Source organism: Phlebotomus papatasi, chromosome 1 (assembly GCF_024763615.1).
Source record: "Phlebotomus papatasi isolate M1 chromosome 1, Ppap_2.1, whole genome shotgun sequence".
NCBI classification, from domain to species: domain Eukaryota; kingdom Metazoa; phylum Arthropoda; class Insecta; order Diptera; family Psychodidae; genus Phlebotomus; species Phlebotomus papatasi.
The window spans coordinates 11,340,135-11,362,948 of record NC_077222.1 but is presented as its reverse complement, the minus strand read 5'-3'; the positions used below and the strand labels follow the sequence as shown (position 1 = coordinate 11,362,948).

The window sequence follows — 22,814 nt, the reverse complement described above, 5'->3', positions numbered from 1 at the left end:
TGAGCAAGCGTGATAACCTCTCAATATTATGCGCAAAGCCAAAACAGATCCTTTTCTCACGTCTAATGTCATTGTAAAGGCGACTGCAACGACTGTCCGGATTTAATTCCAATTGAACTTATGTAATGATCTTAAAATTGAGATTAGCAATAATCGAAGAACCACTATAGGGGTATTACGTTATTGAGTACAGCCCACAAGATATTCTCTTCTATTCTGCTTGGTCAAATAGCCCCATACCAATGTCGGCTATCTATGGAGAAGGTAAGAGAGCATGACCAAGCACTTCACAATCTCTTCATGGATTTCAAGGCAGCCAACGATAACATAGTCAGGGTAAAACTATTCGGATCCCGAGCAAATTGATAAGATTGAGTAGGGATCTCAGTGGTTTTTCTTAGGATGATGCAGTCCTCGTGGCTTCTTCTTCGATGACTTGCGAAATAGTCAGGGGATGAATAAGTCTACCACTCACAGTACACTTTGAGTGCAATCAACGCGATCTTGGGGACTGAACGTGCGATCAGTGCAATCAACGCGATCTTGGAGACTGATCGCGCGATCTCGTTGACTGATCACGCGATCTGCCGATCTGCCACTCACGGTACTCTCGCTGACCATACTTATTCACCCCCTGGAAATAGTTGTGTAAGAATGATAGCGGATGTTTTTAAGAAGGTGGATTGGTATTGCCTGATGGCATCTACTTCTCGTGTTGTTCACTAGATTGAGCAAGCGGTACGAAGTCTGGGGCTACAGAAAAACGAAGGCAAAACAAGGTACATAGTCGCCTCATCAGCAGCAACTCCGGCAACATCTACGGAGCACATCGATCAAACAAGGTTTTCGATTTGGGGGACTACAACTTTGAAGTTGTTAACTCCTTTTTCCACCTTGGGTCAACAATCACAGCCGACAACAACATCTTAACAGAAGTCCGCGCACGGTTGCTGAAAGCCACCATTGCCCATATCAGTCTGTCAAGTTTTCCAGTCCAGAAAACCTTTGTTTTTGTGGCCTCGTATGTAAGGATGGACGATTCCGGATTTGGTTAACTATCAACAAGGAAATGTGCCTCAATAGGCTCCGGTGGACTGGACATCTAGTTCGCAAGGATAAAGACAATCCAGCCTGGGAAGTCTTTGGAGTCGGACTCTACGCTTCGAGGAAACGAGGCGGACCTAGTCTCCAACGGACTGACGACTAGAGATGTGCGCCAAGCCGATTTTAGCTGTTCGGCGCGAGCCGCCGAGATTTTAGCTTAGCCGCCGCCGCCAAAAATTTTTAATGCGCGCCGCCAGCCGCCGCCGCCAGTTCTTTTTTAGCGCGCCGCCGCGGCGAATTTTGTTTATATTTCAATTCAACTCAGTAATTTTTCTGACAATACCCATATTAGATAATTTTCATTCTTATGAAAAAATATGTATAGTTAGAATTTGATCACTGATGGTGTAAATTAAAGGTCTTACAAAAATATCGCTCCTTGAAAATTACAAGGGGCCAACTAATTTTCGGCCATTTTTCAGGAGACAGCATGAAAAATTCAACTCTGTGCAAATCAGTATCTCTGTTTAATGACTGAACAAAAACAAAATTATTTCTTTTCTCTTTGTATGAGCACTAATATAAACATCGGAACTTTTATATTTTTACCTTTCAAAATATGTGTATTAATGAGTTAGCTCCTTGTCGTTCTAAATGATGTGCAAATTTTACTGAAATTAGAATGACAAGGGATCAACTGGCTTGAGTTAGTCCTCTGTTTCACAAAAATTTGAACGATGAATATATTTTGTGCCCCTTTACTTCAAACAAAATTATGCCAGTAATTAAAAAGATTAAAATTTTGAAAAAAATTTTCTAATAACGAAATTTAATTACTTATATCATCTGAAAATTTATTAAATTGTCTTTCTAAGTGCATTAGAATCTCAAAATCGCAAAAAAGTGAGGTGATCCCTTGTAATTTCCAAGGAGCGATATACACACAATTCTTGGGAGCATCAAAACTTCAAATAATAATAATAATTATTTCGAAATCTGCGTTTCCAATTTCGACGAAATTTTAGTATGTTGTAGCGTAGCTAAGGCTGAGACCTTTCTAACGATGAGTCGCACTAGCCTCTCGATGTTCCTTGAGTCGACTTATGAAAAATAATTTATTAACTAGGAGGAGGTGGGGCTACTTGCGCTGTGGGGCTAGATTGTTATAAGACTTTTTTGCCTATTTCTAAATGAAGCTGATCCTTACAATTATTTTATTTATATCCACAATTATTTTGTGTAACCAAATTACATCATGTTAAAACCCAATTTCCACTAGAAATATGCAAAAAAATCGTATAAACAATGTAGCCCCACAGCTCAAAGTACCCCCACCTCCCCCTATAATTAATTGAATTAAATTCCAGGGACATAAAAATGAAACTTGTTTTATGTACTGTTTATTCGTGAATAATTATATAGTGATGATTTAAAGCCAAAATTGTCAGATTAGGCAAGTTCAACACCAATTTTATTGATGAAAAGAATGTGGCACAAAGTTGCACAATTTTCGTTTACAACTTTGTGCCACATACAAGAAATTTTCCTCCTTGTCCAAAAATACCTGGATTTTTTCTACCTGGAATTTAAAAATGACGAATTTTGATTCTTTGGATTTGATTTCTTTGGATTCTGATGCACGTCGTCAGTGACGACGTGCATCAGAACGCCAGCTCGTTAAAGGTACGGAAATGAAGAACATTGGCGCGTAACAAGATCGAGTGGCGACGGGTTCTGAGTCAGGCCAAGATTAGTAATTGGTTATAGCGCTACTTAAATGAGTACCGTAGTTGTTGGGGACTTGCCCCCCCCCCCACCCTACTGTTCATGGATTTTTCTTTAATTCTAATGTTTGAGAATGATCTTTACCGATTAGACATGGTAGATCGGATCGGTAAAGAGCACTCTTAAGTGTTAGAATTAAAGAAAAGCTTACGAACAGGAGGTGGGCAAAGTCACCCGCGTCTACAGCAAGTAAGTGTAACTTCTTAGAGTTCAAGGACAATCCAAGTCCGCTGGTCCGATTTTCACGGATGAGGAGACAAATCATCTCCAGTAGAGAGGATGTGCAAGGTTCTTTCTGAAACGAGGCATCTGCAGTCTCGTAAGAGCTTTTGCTACTCTGTTAAATCACTTGAACAATTTTCAGAGGAGGCCAGACTTAATCTGTGAAAGGAAGTCTTTCCACCAGATTTTGTCGAACTAAAAGTAGTTCGAGCATATGGAGCATTAAGTCTCCTGCTCCATATGGAGCAGGAGACTTAATGTCGGCAAGTCCCCTTGCCATTGACGTGGCCCGTTTTTGGACCAGAAATATTTAATTTGTTTAAAGCCTCGACACGATTAATAATAATAAAGGACAGTCCATTAAAGATGGACTTGTTGTTTGCAGTCTATTCTAAAGCACTCCCAGGTAAAATCCTGAAATTGCTTCAAACTTCAAACACCTTGTCCTAGATTTTGCCGGAGATCTAGGATCTAGATCAGGGGTGAGCAAAAACCGTTTGAGACCGAATAAACGTTAAAATAAGATTGTCCAGGTAGCGTTTTGATCACTGACGTACAATTTTCATTTGACGTTTGTTCAGTTTCAAACGGTTTTTGCTCACTTCCCATCATCCTAGATCTACATAGGCGGACAATGGTTTTTCAAGGTCAAAGGTTAAAATGGACCTAGAGAGCGTATTTATCAATCGAATGGTATCATTTTTAGCTAATTGGAACGGTCTTCGAATTTCCGATAAAACTGAACCGGTAATAAATTGATAAGTATTTTTTATCCGAAAATCAATTGTATTACTTCAATCGGTTCAATAAATCAATTGTGAACCGGTAAATTATGCCAAAGTATTTCACTGGGACGCTTTGCCTTCTTTTTGGAGAAATTGAGTTATTTGAAAGACACTGGGCAGTTCCATTGACTCACTGGTTGAATGTTCTGCTCAAACTTACTTAGTGTTCAATAACGTTCCGTTCCTACACTGAGAAAAAACGGAGGTGCGATTAACTTTTTTTCCACATAAATTTAACACTTTTTAGGTGTAAAAATATATCAACATTTTTTAATGTTACAGTAGACTCTCACTAAATCGGCTCTCTTTCAATCGGGCACAAAATTTTGTTGACAATTTTCACGTTTAATTATGAAGCTATTTCGCTCAAATTCGCTCTAGTTCTTCCTATTTTATTGTGATTCTTTATAATTGAGCGCTTTTTATGGAATTTAAAAGACTTTGATGCCCAAATCTATCGATAAACCAAATGACATTTTGCCCCAAATGCCCTATTGAGAGAGAGTCTACTGTAATTTTACACCTTTTTAAAGGTAATAATAACATGAAAAAGGGTAACTTTAACCCCTAATACACCTAAAGAGCATAATATTTACACCGATTTCGGATTATTTTAATATATTAATATTAATATTTTATTAATATTAATATTTTAATATTTCCGGAATGGTATTTTAACTTTTTTGGATTTCTCTCAAACGGTCCTTTTATTGGCAAAATAGAGCTAATATGCCTTTTCAACTTTAACGCTCGCCGAGTTATGAATTCAAGAAGTCTCATTAAATGCACAGTTTGGAAAATAAAACATCGTGCGCGTTCAATTCCATTCATGTTTTTTCATAACAGAAAAATTCTTCGTAAGTTTTTACTGTAACAAAGCACCATCAAAGGCTTATGAAAGTGCAGTGATTTCATTGATGTAAAATTAAAATTCTGCAAAACAATAGAAAACATCTCGTTTCACTCCCTTTTATTAATACTTGGCACATTTTGCCCCCGGAAAAGTAGAAATGGATGTAAAAGGATTTTTTTCATCAAAGTCCTAATTGGGAAATATTGATCATTCGATAGAAAGGAACCAAATACCAGAAAAATGACACATTCATTCAAATAATATGTAGTTTTTTTTATCATAGTGTATCTCTCTTTATTCTTTTCAATTAGCAAAAATCAAAAGTAATTTTAAACTTGATTGTGATTTTTAGTGCGAAAAACTTAACTAAAAATCCAAATCACGAGTAAAATCTCCAAAAATTTCACACTAATACTTGATTTTGTTTTTTTCTCTTTGTTCTTCATTATCTTTTTCTAAATGTAAATTAATTATTATTGTTTTTAGCAATTTCTTTTTTATACATGCTAATCTTTCATCTCTCTCTCTCTCTCTTACTTAACATGTGTATGAAAAAATAATTATAGAAAGTTATTGATATAATTTCTTTTATTTTCTTTGATAGTGTCGTTATCATTTCATCGCCGCTTTTTTTTACCTTATTCTCGTTGATATTTCTTCGAGAATTTTTTTGCTTTTTCTCCTTTTATTTTTTATGTATAAAATATCTATGTAAGTATATCACATAATTTTACATAATTGTGGTATTTCTTTTCGTGAAGGACTAAATACCACAAATAAACACACTGGCTGTGCAAAAAGGGACTACTTCTAGGAAAATGTTTTTTTTTTCTTTTTACACTAGAAATCCCTTAATTTAGTATACTATACACTCACTTATTCAATTGAATTTCTGGCCAGAGGATCATCTCGATCGATGGGTGGCGGTGAAGTAAGTACTTCAACATTGTTTGTTGGACCCTGAGTTAGGTATCCAGCTGTTGAATTTACTCCTAACAAGTACCCAAAAAAAAAAACCTTCAGTCAGCAACAACGAAAAAAACCGAAAGATCCTGTGAAAAAAAAATTGACTCACCGGTCAAATATCCCCGAATATTGGTGTCTGTGATGAAGAGATCATGCTTCTGATCCCGGAATTCAGCCCAGACAGAACTCCCATTGAGAATCTCATTGACACGATCACCGTAATTGAGATTGTTGGTCATTGCTTTGAGAGCTGCCACAATTTGTGCCTTCACCATTGCCGGATTCTCACCCAATTCCAGCCTCACGGTGAGCAAATTCAGCAGATATGGAATCAATTTACACTCCAACGACTGCCTTATGAGCGAATCATGCTGACATTTAAACATACGACTCAATGTCTCACAAGTTGTCGCCGTGAGTTCCCTGTTATTTTCCATGCATTTCTTCAGTGATTCAATGCATTCTGTCTGCGCAATTGCAGCCACACAAATCTTCAAAGAAATATCCAACAAAAAACACCTCTCTATACTATTTCCAATTGACAATTCCCAAGATGAAATATTATTCTTTATATCAGGTAGCAATTTGTAAAAATAACTCGTCGTTAAAAAAACTTTATGTTGATAAAAATTTCTTGTACCAAGAATTAGATAGGATAGATACGATATCCACAACGAAAACCGAAATACTATTTTCAAAAACCGAAATAACGAAAACCATTATTGAAACTAAAATTGGCAAAAACCGAAGCGTACAAAACCGTAGGAGAGAGCGAAGTGACAAAAAACTAAAACAAGAATTCGAATAAATGAACCCATTGCCGAGACCGAAATAAACGAAAATCGTGTGCAAAATCAGAAGCATGTAGACCTGTTACCGAAAGTTAAGCAACGACAACCGTTATTGAAAACAAAACGACGAAAAACTACGACCAAAATTCGAATAAACAAAACCTTTGCCGGAACTACAAATGCAAAAATCTAGCTTTAAATCTGAAGCGGTGAAAACCTAGTCGACGAAAACCGTAGTTAATTATTGAAGCAACGAAAACCACAACGGAAATTCGAATTAACAAAACCGAAATAGCGAATATCCTCGACAAACACAAAAAGGGGAAAATGCATTGCCGAAACGAAGTCGACGAAAACCGTAGCTTATAGATAAAACAACGAAAACCGTTACCGAAAACGCAACAACGAAAACTGTGAACAAAATTCTAGTCAATAATAACCGTTGCCGAAACCGAAAGTGAGAAAATCTACCTCAATATCTGAAGCAGGGAATAGCGTTGCTGAAACCAAATCGACGAAACCCGTACCTAATTAACGAAGCAACGAAAATCGTTACTGAAAACGAAATAACGACAACTACGACTAAAATTCAAATCAACCAAAAAACGTTGCCGAAACGGAAAGTGCGAAAATCTAGCTCAAAATATAAAGCGAGAAAACGTGTTGCCGAAACCAAGTCGATGAAAACTTTTACCGAAAACGCAACGACGAAAACTACGACCAATGTTTATATCAACAAAAACCGTTGCTGCAGCCGAAAGCGCGAAGATCTAGCCCAAAATCGGAAGGAGCTAAAAGCATTGTCGAACCCAAATTGACGAAAACCGCAACTAATAAACGAAGCAACAAAAATCGTTACTGAAAACGAAACCATGACAACTACGACCAAAATTCGAATCGACAAAACCGTTGCCGAAAAGGAAAGTACAAAAACCCATCTCAAAATATAAAGCGAGAAAACGTGTTACCGAAACCAAGTCGATGAAAACAGTAGCTAATTGACGAAGAAATGAAAACCGTTACCGAAAACGCAACGACGAAAACTACGATCAATGTTTGAATCAACAAAAGCTGTTTCCGAAACCGAAAGTGCGAAAATCTTGCACAAAGGGAGGTAAAAGCATTGCCGAATCCAAATTGATGAAAACCGTAGCGAATACACGAAGCAACGAAAACCGTTGCTGAAAACGAAACGACAAACTATGTCTAGTATTCTAATTAACAAAAACCGTTACCGAAACCGAAAGTGCGAATATCCTCGCCAAAATCTAAAGCGAGAAGACGCGTTGCCGAAATTAAGTCACCGAAAACCGTAGCTAATAAATGAAGGAAGAAAAATCGTTACTGAACACGAAACGACGACAACTACGACCAGAATTCAAATCAACAAAAACCGTTGCCGAAACCGAAAGTGCGAAAATTTAGCTCAAATTCTGGAGCGAGGACAACCAAGTCAACGATAACCATTGCTAAGTGACGAAGCAACGAAAACCGTTACTGAAAACGAAACGACGACGTGTGAAAATCTAAATCTAAATGTGAAGCGGGAAAAACCGTTGACGAAACCCGTAGCTAATACATGAAGCAACGAAAATCGTTACTAAGAACGCAACAACGAAAACTACGACCAAAATTCTAATCAATAGAAACCGTTGGTGAAACCGAAAGTGCAAAAATCTACCTCATAATCTGAAGCGGGAAAAACCGTTGCGAAACAAAATCAACGAAAATGTTACTAACGAAGCAACGAAAACCGTTACTAAAACCGAAACGATAAAAACTAGAACCAAAATTCGAAAACGAAAATTTTGAGTAAAATCCGAAGCGGAAAAAAGCATTCTTGAAACCAAATTGACGAATACCGTACGCCGTAGATAATACTCGAAGCAACGAAAATCGTTACCGAAACCGTAGCGACCAAAATCGAAATGACCGAAATCCAGAACATATAAAATCGTAGTAAAATGTCCCGAAACACGTAAAACCATTTCAGAAAATCAAATTCGAGAAAACCAAATAAACAAAAAGAAAGGAAACCGTTGCAAAATCTGAAATATTTCGAGTCAGTGAAAACTAAATTACCAAAAATTGCAATTATGAACTTAGACGAGAGAAAATAAATTATAACTTGAGAAGAACATTAATTTGAGTTATATTGCGAGTTCTAATTAATTTGCCCACCCCAAACAAAAATTTCTTCTAAAGTTGTTTTTAATCATAGATAACCGTCCGCAATATTATCATTATAAACTTTGTCAATTGTATTTACAAAGTAAACTTTGTCTTCACATTGAACATTTAGCAAAAACAGAAATTAATATCTGTGACTGTATAAATTCATTTAGAAATACGAAGCTTTCTAAATGGACTGCAATATCATGATTAAATTTCAACACGACACATTTCTGATTGAGACACTTGATAGTCTGCACCTTCCTCGAATTTTCATTAAGATGAGTCTTCTGTAAACTTCATCTGCACGAGTTTCCTGATATGCTCAAAATAGAATTTCCCATTACTTCCGGTCAATTTTGCACAAGATATTGTCCATGGATAAATGTCTCCATATTCAAGAGAAATAGGGAAGACATAGGAATGCTTTTGAGAAAAAGGAACACAATAGAAAGGAATTTAAAATTTTCCATTTCCGGGATGAAAAAGTTTCAATTAGATTTTAAATTAAACTTCGGTTAAATTAAATATTGATTCCTTGGTAACATATTCGGGCTAAAGTCGTAGTTTGTCAAATTTAGGAACAAAAAGTCTATTAAAATGATTAAAATAGAAATTATGACTTTTTCATAAGCTCTTCCCATGAATTTTTGATAAGACATCATTCTTCTCAATATAACATAAAACATAATTCCAGTGCAAAATATACTTTTGAAATTTTAAATCAAATCAAGAAAGCTACATAAACATTAGTGAATTGAGATGTGTATCTAAACTTTTAAAATAAAAATCATTTCTTTTTTAAGTTCAAAAAAATGTAGTAAAAACATTTGTGAATGTAGGCAGTTATTTTCGTAAAAATTGTCAGAGAAGAATTAGTTCGGTCAGTAAAAACCGAATTTGGTCAGTAATGGCACCAGCACATCTTATAGATCAGAAAAATTTCGTGAAATCGTAATTCACATCCCTTTCTTTCTCAATCCTTTTGCATAAGTCTCTCCCACTCTTTCGTACTCTTCTTCTTCTTCTGAACATCAAACCAAATTTCAATTTAGTTCAGTCTATTTTAAAGTGTAAAACACTGGGATAGACATATTTGAATTGTTTCAGAAAGAGAGGGATGTGAATTTTGATTTCATGAAATTTTCCTGAACTAAAAAACAACAGAGACATAAAAAGTCGAATTTGTTCGAATTTGTTCGAAATCGATTTTTTACTGATTAAAATCGAGTTTTTACTGATCAATATTATTTTTTTATAAACAAAAATTTGAATTTTACTGGTCAGAATGGTGTCTTTTACTGACCAGACATAATTATTTTATTGACTAAAGCTAAATTTTTATTGACCAAAATTGCTTTTTTCTGACAGAAATTCATTTTGTACTAGTCAAAATTTGCTTTTTTGCTGACCGACGTTTATTGTTTTTACTGATCAAGATTGATTTTATATAGAGACATTTTCCGAAGGGTGATACTAGGGCAGATTGTGAACGGAAAAATAGACCTTTCTTGACTTTTTCTCTTTAATTCTTCACCTCTTCTTCTTCTTGTGAAGAATTAAAGAGAAAAAGTCAAGAAAGGTCTATTTTTCCGTTCACAATCTGCTACAACCTATTAGACCGGTGATACTAGGGACGGGAACCGGTGAGCGTCGGGGAAAGAAAGGATCAGCTTAAACAATTTTGATTCTTTCCATGGAAAAATGCTGATTTTGTACTGTCCAGAATCGATTTTATACTGTGTAAAAACGATTTTTTTTACTGATCAAAATCGATTTTTTACTGGTCAAAGTTCATTTTTACTGATCAAAATCGACTTTTCCTGGCCAAAATCTATTTTCTTCTGACTGATTTGATTTTTCACTAATCAAAATCGATTTTTACTGGTCAAAGTTCATATTTTTTTATCAAAATTGACTTACTGGCCAAAATCTATTTTCTTATGACCCACTTTGATTTTTCACTAATCAAAATCGTTTTTTTACTGGTCAAAGTTCATTTTTACTGATCAAAATCGATTTTTTACTGTCCAAAATCTATTAGTAATGAATTTGTTCCAATAAATAGCTCGTCTAGTATAAAATCGTATCCCTCCTCTCACACTCAGTCACCCGTCACCGAAGCGAAGAGGACGCCAAATCTGTGGCAATTTTCGTGCTACATGGTTTCAATTTTTAATTCGAGATTCCCTTCCCCTCTTGCTGCAAACACTCGCATATGATTTCGTCATGCACGCGTCTGTATAATACACTCTTAAGTTGCTTTTTATTTGATGTTCCTTATGAACTTTCGCCACCGAAATCCATCTCTACTGAAGTATAGGCCTTAACTGTAAGACGAAATCTTTTACACGAATTTGCTTCCGACAATGGGAACAAAAAGATCCCCCGTATGAGTAACAATCTCGTTCCAAAAATTACCTCGTCCATAGACATCGAAAAGTTTTGGAACAAATATGTTACAGATGTAGGAATAATATTGTTATAAAAATATGTACCAATTTGTTCCTGATAGTGGGAACAAAACAGCCGGGTGCAACAAATTCTGTTCCAAATTTCGGGAACAAATTTGTATACGAAATCAACTCAAATTTGTAAACGTTCCACTGTATCAAAACGATTCCAAAAGAAAACTCTAACAAAATGGTGACTGTATTTTGTAACAAAACTGTGAAGAAAACATTTTGCAACAAACAAATATCTTCTCTAGGTACAAATTGATTTCAAAAAAATTTGTTCCAAGGAAAACCTGTTCCAATATTTTTGTCAGTCTCCAAAAGTTTTTACCGTGTAGCATATATCCATCCTATTCTTTCGCACTCTTCTTCTTTTAAACATCACACCAAATTAAATGTAATTCAGTCAAATTTCGAGATTGAATGAGTGAGAAATATTTATGCAAATCTTTTTAGAAAGAAAGGAACGCGAATTTCGCCGTCAGGAAATTTTACCGATTTAACAGTTGTGTCCTGCAGCCTGAAAAGTTTAATGTGCACTAAATTGCTCTTCAAACTTTTAATGCTAACTTTGAATTTTTGCAGTAGATGAAATTTCACTTCCGTCGCTCTAAAATACTTTAATAGTATTGATGATACTTTTAAAAGCTTTGAATTATAAATTATTGGTACAATAAAATGGTTGAAAGGTTTTTGAGCTGCAACAACAATAAAATCATCAATTTTTCCGAGAATACTCTCAGTAAAATTACTCATAATCAGCTTATGAGTTCAGTATTGAGCTCATTAACTGAAAAAAGATCCTTTTGGGAAAATAAGATAAAAAAATTGAAAATAAATATTGTACTTACATCTGAAAGTGATAATTGATGTAGAACAGTTAAAGCACTCTTCGGTTGAATAGACAATTGACGAAAGAATTTGGGGATGTGGCCAAGAACTGGAATGGCATCGGCCAGATTTGGTTGGGCATTTAGAAGTGAAACTAAGGCAGACGTTGATACATCGAGCACTTCCTTCTGCTTCTGCAAAGGCAGAGGAAAAAAAAAAGAAAACACAAACAAAAGAAATGATGCCAAATGTTCCTGACACTCCAATCAATTATTCTTGAGAGATTGAAATATTTTCTTGATAAATACCTCTCCACCACTTTTGCTGATATTCTCAACGACAAAGTCCAGCAAATCTGAGAGGAATTGCTTGGGCTTCCGTAGAGTCCATCCCGGATTGGCCACATAGAGCCTAAGGTAGACTCCGGAAACTACCAGTTCATTTGTCACAATGTCCTGGAGCATTTCTGGATCCTTCCAAAGTAATTTGGGATTCTCCTTTTGCTGCACGTAGAAAGTACTGGCCATTTCTGTCACAGCATCACTGACACGATCCCTGGTCTTGTCATTCCAAATTAGTTCGGGATGTTCATGCGTAGATTCGTACATTTGCACCGAAATGGCCGGAGAGTCAATCATGGCGTCCAGGAAGACAGCTGGGAGGAATTTGCAGACAGAAATCCTAACTTTGGGTCCACTGAGTTTATCAGCTGTCAATTTAGCCAGGATTTCTGCAGCAGTTTCCCGGATATTGGGATGCCTTGAGTTACAGAACAAATCCAACAGATAAATCACAGATCCCTTCATTTGAGCCTCCTTCACCATCTGCTGGGCATTTATCAGACCACTCAGAGTCTCCAGAACCTTCACTTGCAACTCTGTCAAATCCCTATCCTTCATGGCCACGAGGAAATGCCCAAGAATCTCACATGCTGCAATATCACTCACACATTCCTTATTCCTCGACACCAGAGACACAATCTCCAATGCCAGTGACTTTATCACCCCATCCTGATCACAGAGATTCTTCGACAGAAACCCAAAAAGCATATCAAAGTGCCCAATACACTGAATCTCAACATTTGGATTGGACTTTATCACAGCAATCAATGCCTTTAGCACCATTACAATGTGCTCAAGGGCATTCGGATTGGCTGCAAAGTCATACTTGGCACTCTGCTGATGTTCCTCAGCCAGAGACTTTTTCGTCCTCGATTTGGCATACTCCGTGAGGACACCATCAATCTCCGGACTCTTTGGCTTACCCCCTGCACCACTGTTCACCCGAATAGGACGCAAGGGGACAGTAGACGTCATCATTTGGGCAGGTGTTAGGGGTTTACGTGAAATTTGTCGCTGACCAAGGAGGAAATTGTAGCCTTGCTTGAGAAATTCAAGCAAATCAATGACAAAAGTTTTGGGATTAATGATAGGAAATGTTGGCATTTCGATGTAAATCCTTATGAATATTCCTCCAATCGTCAGTTCGTCCCTGATAAAAGACAAACAACAAGATTGCATTTCAATTCCAGGGGAAGCCCTTTAGAGGCTGTCTTTTTAATTTAAAGACTCCACCGAGAGGTAACACATAAAGGGAAAAAATTGACTTGGGATTTTCCATTCTGAAAACATAATTTTCGGATGCATTTCCTTATTTAGAAAAACCTTTTTACGATTCTTGAAATGTCGGGAATCAAGAAATATTTCTGTGTCTCTTGGATTTGATTTTCCGTTACGTATTTTTTGGATCCGTTTATGCGTTACTAAGAACATTTCCGTGTTAATTGGATTCATTTTTGAGGCTTCATAAACGTTCTGTGTTTCTTTAATTTGGTTTTTGGTTTTTGGTTTCTTGAATTCATTTCCGCGTTTTAAAAATGTCCTCTTTTTTTTGCATACGTTTATGTGACTCTTAAAACCCTTAAAACATGTTTCCGGACATTTAGAAAATACTGCGTATTTCTTGGAGACGTTTCTGCGTTGGTATCTACACACTAGAAGCAATTTTCGTTAAAAATTGCCTTTAAAAAAAAATTCTGACGTTTCTGCCTACAAGGATAAGTGAAATTTTCTTTAAAAAGGCTGTTTTTAAAGAAATTTCTCATAATGTGTAGAGGCCATTACTAAGAACATTTCTGTGTTCATTGGGTTCATTGGATTCATTTTTAAGGCTTCATAAACGTTCCGTGTTTCTTTAATTAGGTTTTTTGGTTTCTTGAATTCATATCCGCGTTTTAGAAACGTTCCCGGTTTTTTTGCATACGTTTCTGTGACTTTTAAAAACCCTAAAACATGCTTCCGGACATTTAGAAAAATTGCGTATTTTTTGGATACGTTTCTGCGTTACTAAGAACATTTCTGTGTTCATTGGATTCATTTTTAAGGCTTCATAAACATTCTGTGTTTCTTTAATTTGCTTTTTTGATTTCTTGAATTCATTTCCACGTTTTAAGAACGTTCCCGTTTTTTTTTGCATACGTTTCTGTGACTCTTAAAACCCTTAAGACATGTTTCCGGACATTTAGAAAGCATTGCGTCTTTCTTGGGCACGCTTTCGTGTTTCATGGTTTCATCTCCATATTTTTTTAAATGTTTCTCTGTTTCTATAAATCGTTTTAGCGATTCTTAAAATGTTTACGGATTCTGAAAAAACTTTCCACGTTACTTGCATCCGCTACTCCGTTTCAAAACACATTTTCGTACTCATTGGCTCAGTTCTGATTTTGATTCTGAGTTCCGATTTTGAATTACGATTCTTCCAATTCTGTGTTTCTCAAATGCATTTCCGTATAGCTAAAAACGTTTCTACGATTCTTGAAATGTTGTCTGTACTTGAGAAACATTTCCGAGACTCTTGGACTGGTTTTTGTGTTTCTATAAACGGTTCCGTATTTCTTGGATACGTTTTTGTGTTACTAGGAACATTTCTGTGTTCATTAGATTCATTTTTTAGGCTTCATTAACGTTCCGTTTATCGTTGATTTGGTTTCTTGGTTTCTTGAATTAGTTTCCGCATTTCAAAAACGTTCCCGTTTCTTTTGCATACGTTTCTGTGACTCTCAAAACGATTCCATGTTTATTTCATTTGTTTCCTGACATTTAGATACGTTTTCGTGTTTCATGGACTCTTTTCCGTATTTTTAAAAACATTTCCTAATTTCTAGAAATCGTTTCAGCGATACTGAAAATGTTTACGGATTTCTGGAAAAACATTTCCATGTTTTTTGCATCCGCTTCTCTGTTTTCAAATAAATTTTCGTACTCCTTCGTTCAGTTCTGCGATTATTGAAACCGATTCCGTGTTTCTCAAATGCGTTTCTGCGTGACTAGAACCATTATCGCATTTATTCAATTCATTTTGAGTGAGACTTCATAAACGTTCTGTGTTTCTTTCTGTAACCGATTCCCTGTATTTTGAATTAATTTTTGGAAACATTTTCGGACTTCTAGAAGTTTTACAGCATTCCTTAAATTAGTTTCCGGGTTTCTAAACTCGTTTTCGTATTTTTGGGATACATTTATGCGGTTTTTCAAACGATTCCGTCGGTTCTCAAAGACGTTTTCATACTTCTTGACACCGTTCTGCGATTTTTGAGACCGATTCCATGTTTCTCAAATGCGTTTCTGCCTTACTAGAATTTCTTTGAGACTTTAACTCACACGAAATTGCTTAGAAGAACCACTGTCAGTGTGTGTGAGTTAAAGTCCCAAAGAAATTGTTTAAAAAATTGTCCAAAGAATTGTTTAGTAAAAGATTGAATTTGTATGTAATAGGCCCTGAAGAAGATCCCATCCAGGATCGAAACGTTGGCAAAATAAAGTCAAATTGAAGAACAAAAAAATTAGACCGAATTCCCACTTTGATTTCAGCTTGTATACATCTACGGTCGAAATATAGCACTATATTCAGTGGAAGTTTTATTGGGGGCGTGGCTTAGTTTTGTTTCTGACCAAACACCTTACATCATTTGTGATTAAGTTTTTTTTTAAAGTATTCTCTGCAATAAAACAATGGAATATAAATTAATAAATCAATATAAATTGCTTCAGAGTTCCTAATAGGGCGTGGCCGTCTGTTATTTATGGGCGGGGCCTAAATTAGATTCTGAATTTCCGAAAATACCATTGTGCTGCAAAATTCAATAGCTTGACGTACTGTGAACGTAGAGATTTAATGCTCGACTTGATTATTGAAGGGAAGCTTTAGACAGAAAATCAATTTGTGGAAATTTCTCAGAATTCTTCAGAAATTTCCAACTAAATTGGGTTTTCTCTGCCTACTCAAGAAATATCAGACACTTCATGTAATTTAGAAAGCCATTGCGTATCGGAAAATTCACCTTTAAAATTCCGGGAGATCAAATAGTCTAATGTACCTTCTATATTTGACTTTTGCTTGGGAAATGCATCCAGGGAATATCATCCAAACTAATTGAATCCTTATCAATGTTACTTTGTTTAGAGAAAACTTACTTGTGAGCATCAAAGCTGAATCCTTCAACAATGCTGTAGATATCCGTTATATCTTCGTATTGTTCTTTGGAACTTGTTGTCCTTTGATATTCCAGAAAATCAATTAATTGTGCTCTCGTGCCATTGTCCCAGATCAAGTAGGGATTTCTCGTGTTTGATGTCAACATTTTGAGGACATCCCGATCGGGATCCGTGGAGAATTTATTGGCCACAAATGGTGTCACGAGCTTATCGAGAATCTTTTTTACCACAACATTTTCAGCCTGTCCACTTATTGCATACTTTCGTTCATCTTCAACTGTTTCGGCTTTCTTCTCTTCCTCAGGAAGAGCCTCCTCAGCCACAGAATCATCAACTTTTTCCTCCACATAAGACTTAAAGTTCCCCTTTGACTTGTCCTGGAGGAGGTTTCTAGCTTGGGTATTGTAGGTGCTTCTGAGGGCAAGATTTGTGCCTCCTTGATAGTTTGAATTGGCCGTATTATTCGGTTTTTGCTGAATGGGAGGTGGGGGAGGTGTTTGGGATATTTTAGGCTTTGCCAAATTTGTCATCTCATACCCAGCCAGAGAGACACATGCCAATATTGCAAGCTTTGCCAGATTATTGGCCACTTTCTGATTATTTGACTTTTCATCCGTAGCCACTCCGCTCTCGTCCAACGTGTAATCATAGTCAAACATAAAGAGAAGGAGTGACCACAGAACCCCATTCTTCACCAAATTGCACTGCAAATCGAGATTATTAGCCGCTAAACTCGTGACCAATCCCACCGAAAGTGAATGCTTAAAGTACACCACCCGACAAACATCCACCACGAGCTGCGGCAACTCCAGAATCTTCTTCTTGCAATTCTCAAAATTGCACGCCACCTCAAAGCACATCGTTATATTCGAAATGACCTGATAGTGCAGAGATTCCGGCTTAGAATCCACCCCCATAATTGACACACATCTCGAATAAGCCTCCAACAGTGCCTCAATACCCTCCTCCCGCCTCAATTCTTCCGCATTCAATGCCGAACAGTGAACTGTGTGATAGCACAATTCAGCTGCTGCACTCAAAAGTGGCACAGACTTCGAAAACAACTGTTCATCCTTCGTCTCAAGCCGTATTGTTTTTATCAATTGCGGATATCCCGCATACTTGTACGGTCTCAATTCCTCAGCATACCGATCAAAGAGGATTGACTGTGTCCTCAGAATCAGTACAATATTGCTTGGACTTGGACCATCTGTCATGGCTGTTCTAGCACAGAGGAACTCATAAGCCTGATTGACTCGCACAAAAATATCCCGACCCTTTGGATTCTTGTCCGGATGATAGAGCTGGGCCAATCTATAGTAGCTCTTTCTCACCTGAAAGTTTCAAATTAACGACAAAGACTCAGTGGAAGGGAAAACATCTCCCAAATAAATTAAACTAATTGGGGAGAAGGGTAAAAGGGGTTGGCAAGTGAAAAATACTTTGCAGAATGCTCGAAGATGTGATTTTGATGCATAACTAGTAATTTTGTTTTGCATTGTTTAGAATGGATTTGCCGAAACTTCGGTTGTAATCGTTTCGCCTTCATTTATTTCGTCTTTACTAATTTCGACTTCAATCATTTCGTTTTAATTCATTTCGTCTTCGCGCATTTCATCTTCACATATTTCGTCATCACTTATTCATCTTCACTCATTTCGTCTTCATTTATTTCGTCTTCACTTATTCGTCTTCAGTTATTCGTCTTCACTCACTTCATCTTCACACGTTTAGTCTTCACACTTTCGTTTTCACTGATTTCGTCTTCATACATTTCGTCTTTATTCTTTAGTCACTTCGTCTTCACACGTTTTGTCTTCATACATTTCGTCTTCACTTATTTCGTCTTCACTTATTCGTCTTGAGTTATTCGTCTTCAGTCATTTCGTCTTCACCCATTTCGTCTTCACTTATTTCGTTTTCACTTATTTCGTCTTCACTTATTTCGCCTTCACTTATTTCGTCTTCACTCATTTCGTCTTCACTTATTTCGTTTTCACTTATTTCGTCTTCACTTATTTCGTTTTCACTTATTTCGTCTTCACTCATTTCGTCTTCACTTATTTCGTTTTCACTTATTTCATCTTCACTTATTTTTCGTCTTCACTTATTTCGTCTTCAATCATTTCGTCTTCATTCATGTCGTCTGCACTCATTTTGTTTTCACTTATTCGTCTTCAGTTATTCGTCTTTTCTTATTCGTCTTCAGTTATTCGTCTTCACTCATTTCATCTTCACAAGTTTAGTCATCACACTTTCATTTTCACTGATTTCGTCTTCACACATTTCGTCTTTATTTTTTATTCACTTCGTCTTCACACGTTTTGTCTTCATACATTTCGTCTTCAATCATCTCGTCTTCACTCATTTCGTCTTCACTTATTCGTCTTCAGTCATTTCGTCTTCACTCATTTCGTCTTCACTCATTTCGTCTTCACTTATTTCGTCTTTACACGTTTTGTCTTCAATCATTTCGTCTTCATTCATTTCGTCATCACTCATTTTGGTTTCACTTATTCGTCTTCACTTATTCGTCTACAGTTATTCGTCTGCAGTTATTCGTCTTCAGTCATTTCGTCTTCACTTATATCGTCTTTACTTATTTCGTCTTCAATCATTTCGCCTTCAATCATTTCGAATTCATTCATTTCGTCTTCACTCATTTCGTCTTCACTTATTAGTCTTGAGTTATTCGTCTTCACTCATTTCACCTTCACACGTTTAGTCTTCACGCGCTTCGTTTTCACTGATTTCGTCTTCACACATTTCGTCTTTATTTTTTATTAACTTCGTCTTCACACGTTTTGCCTTCATTCATTTCGTCTTCACTTATTTCGTCTTCACTTATTCGTCTTCATTTATTCGTCTTTACTTATTCGTCTTCAGTTATTCGTCTTCAGTTATTCGTCTTCAGTCATTTCGTCTTCACTCATTTCGTCTTTACTTATTTTGTCTTCACACATTTCGCCTGTATTCACTTCGTCTTCGCGCGTTTCGTCTTCACTTATTTCATTTTCACGCGTATCATCTTCACTCATTTCGTCTTCACGCATTTTATCTTCAATCATTTCGTCTTTATTCATTTCGTCTTCGCGCATTTCGTCGTCACTTATTCATCTTCATACTTTTCGTGTTCACTCGCTTCGTCCTCACGTATTTCGTCTTCAACATTTCATCTTCACTCATATCGTCTTCATTCACTTCGTCTTCGCGCATTTTGTCCACACTTATTCGTCTTCATACTTTTAATCTTCACTCATTTCGTTCTCATGCATTTCGTCTTCACTTATTTTGTCTTTAGTAATTTCATCCACACGCATTTCGTCTTAACTTACTCGTCATCGCGCATTTCGTCTTCACTCACTTCGTTTTACATGTTTTTCCCCAAAAGTAGTAGAACAAAAATTAGTGACTATTGAAAAAGGACGGATTACAAAATATTGCTCTTATCTCTCTAAAGTTCGAGCAATAATATAGTTTATAAATTATGACGGTCACTGATAAATTACCCAATTAAGACTATGGACTTAAAATTTTGACCATCGACTCATCAAAATATTTTCACGATCAGTCTTCTCATCATTAATGGCTTTTAAATAATCAATAAAACGGTCCTTTCCTTGAACTTTTCCTGGAATTATTTCCAAGAGAGATTCTTTTAATAAGCTAGCAATTTTTTAATAACCTTTTAAGACTTCAAGTGAATTTTTCCAATATCTGGAGACGCTTCAATAGCACTCTCATCTCTCTACTCTTAAAGTTTCATATCAAAAAATTAAATTTTCCAATTTCCAATGAGTCCACAATTATAAATCCAAATAATTATATCAATTTATGAACTTTAAACTTAATTGCATTATTTCTGTCACACGAATCTCTCAATCAGATTAATTACGAATAATTTATATTCGTCACTCAGTCACCGGAATCAAATATTTCCCAGTGACTTTATTTAATTTCACTGTCACAAAAATAACAAAAAGGAAAATTCAACAATGGCAGTAGATTGAGTATTATTTTCAGAGACTGTAGACAGAGAGTTGAATATCTAATTAGATCTTGTTTATTTGCAGGATTATTCAGAAAATTTGCTCATAATTTTAATCCAATGAAAATTTATGTTTAAATTGAACACTAAAATAATATTTTTATTTCGTATCCATTGCAATTTGATTCCCACGTAAAGTCAAATTAAATAAATAATCATTTAAATAATTTGAAGGCAAATGAATATTACACAATTTATGTTTTGGAAAAATAAATTATCTTAAAAAAATATTTATAAGTTTATTTTTCAGTTTTCAATATTTATTTAATTAATTAAAAAACAAAAAAAAAATAATAAAAATTGTGAAAGAAAATAATGCTTTGGAAAACATTTGTAAGTGTTTATTCAATTTGATCGAACTTGATTAAAATTCAAAATTGAGAAAAGATACTAGCGTCACTTGCGGAAGAAAACAATGCCCCCTTACGGAAAAAATTAATTCAGAAATTAAATGGAGAGAAAATTGAAATGGGCAAGGGCAAATTCTTTATTATATGGCAGTTACGATAAAATCATGTTTATCAAAGCCTGATATTTTTTAGTATTTCTAACCCTAATTTTTCACGAGTAATTTCTTGGCACCTAAGGTTTCACGAGACATTTTTGGGTCCCTAAGTTTTTGAAAACACATATTTTGGACATTCGAATTTTCGAAACATACTTTTAGGTTTCCCTCACTGAGAGAAATTCGAAAAAGTTAAAATACCATTTCGGAAATGTTAATTTTACCCTGCATTATTGATCTGAAATCGATGTAAATATTACCCTTTTCAGGTGTATTGGGGATTAAATTAACTCTTTTTCATGTTAATTTTACCCTTAAAAAGGTGTAAAATTAACATTAAAAAATGTTAATATATTTTTACACGTAAAAAGTGTTAAAGTTACGAGGAAAAAAAGTTAATCGCACCCCCTTTTTTCTCAGTTCTGTTTCGTTTGGACAATCCATGGATTTCCCTAATTGCATGAGACATTTTTTTGGGTTTCGCAGTTTTCACAAGATTTTTTTAGGTTTCTGGGGCTTCGCGAAACAGTCTTTTATTTAGATTTCTAAGGTTTCACACGTCGTTGTTTCTGGTTTTGGGCCTCTATGGTTTTTAAAGAGATTACACTTTTTTTTAGAATATTCGAGTTTTCAAAACATTCTGTTAGGTTTCCCTGGTTTCACGAGACATTTTAAAAGGTTTTTAGGGTTTGAAGACACATTTTATGTGTTTCTCAAGTTTCGCAAAGTATTTTCTTTTAAAGTTTTCTCGAGTTTCACGAAACATTCTTTTAGGTTTCTCGGATTTCACGGGATATGTATGTTTAAATTTGTCCGGTTTCATGTTACATCTTATGAGTTCCTTGGATTATTCTATTTTAGGTTTCTAAGGTTTCACAATACGTTCTTTTAGGGTTCCCTGATACGACGAAATATTATATGGAATTTTCGGGTTTCATGAGGCATCTTTTAGGTTTCTGAGGTTTCACGAATTTTTTTTTCTAGACTTCTGGAGTTTCGCGAGACCGTTTTCAAAATTTTTCATTTTCCGAGCCATACGAATAAATTTAATGGGTATCGTAACTATGATATCATACTTGCACATTAAAATTTTAATATGATTCACATTAATTGTCGCTGGTGAGAGTCTAAATGTGTAATTTGTGTGTTTGAATCATTTTATATTCAAAATTTGATCTATTTGTTGATAAAAAGGTAGACTTGACCCGCAAAATTTGATATAAATTGATTTATAGCATTAATGCGAAAAATTAATGCGATTTTCTCTTTAATTTTTTAATGTGAAAAATATTTATGCTTTAGGTATATTTAAACTTACTTTTGCAGGCCAAGTCCACTTCTTTATCAATAAATAGAAAAACCTCAAATATTAAGTGACTCAAAGACACAAATAACAAATTTGGACGCTCACAAGCGACAAATAATGTGAATCACAATAAAATTTTAATGTGCAAGTGTGATAACGCCGTAAGACAATTACTTGATTTCTCAAACTGCATAAATTATTATTGAGTTTATCAGGTTTCACAAAATATTTTTTCACTGAAGTTTTTCATGTTTTCGCAAGGTTTTATGCTAGTTTTCTCCGATTTCACGAAGTATTGTTTCAGGTTCCTCAGATTTCGAGCCATATGTTTGAATTTTTTGGGTTCCATTTGGTACGTATGGTTTCCTTATGGGTTCCACGAAATGCTCGAGAGATTTCCAAAGTTTCTAAGGTTTCGTAAGATAAAAATTTAGTTTTCTCTGCTATCGCAGAGGTTTTTTTAGGTAACTCAAGTGTCGCGAAACAGTTTTTGGGTCTCTAAGTCTAACTGTGTTTTCACACTTGCACATTAAAATTTTAATATGATTCACATTAAT

General features: G+C 35.5%; 1 protein-coding gene across 2 annotated transcripts in view; it reads right to left on the bottom strand.

Annotated features, from left to right (window-relative positions):
- Window positions 1-4,957: 4,957 nt before the first annotated feature.
- LOC129798485 (dnaJ homolog subfamily C member 13) overlaps window positions 4,958-22,814 on the bottom strand; it is a 34,773-nt gene continuing 16,916 nt past the window's right edge. For both annotated transcript variants that reach the window (XM_055841643.1, XM_055841644.1), the window contains exons 6-10: window positions 16,378-17,732; window positions 12,214-13,396; window positions 11,926-12,099; window positions 5,765-6,146; window positions 4,958-5,681 (exon numbers count right to left, since the gene is read on the bottom strand). In XM_055841643.1, the coding sequence (XP_055697618.1) occupies window positions 5,566-5,681; window positions 5,765-6,146; window positions 11,926-12,099; window positions 12,214-13,396; window positions 16,378-17,732 (3,210 nt within the window). In that variant the 3' untranslated portion in view covers window positions 4,958-5,565. The remainder of the gene's footprint in view (window positions 5,682-5,764; window positions 6,147-11,925; window positions 12,100-12,213; window positions 13,397-16,377; window positions 17,733-22,814) is intronic.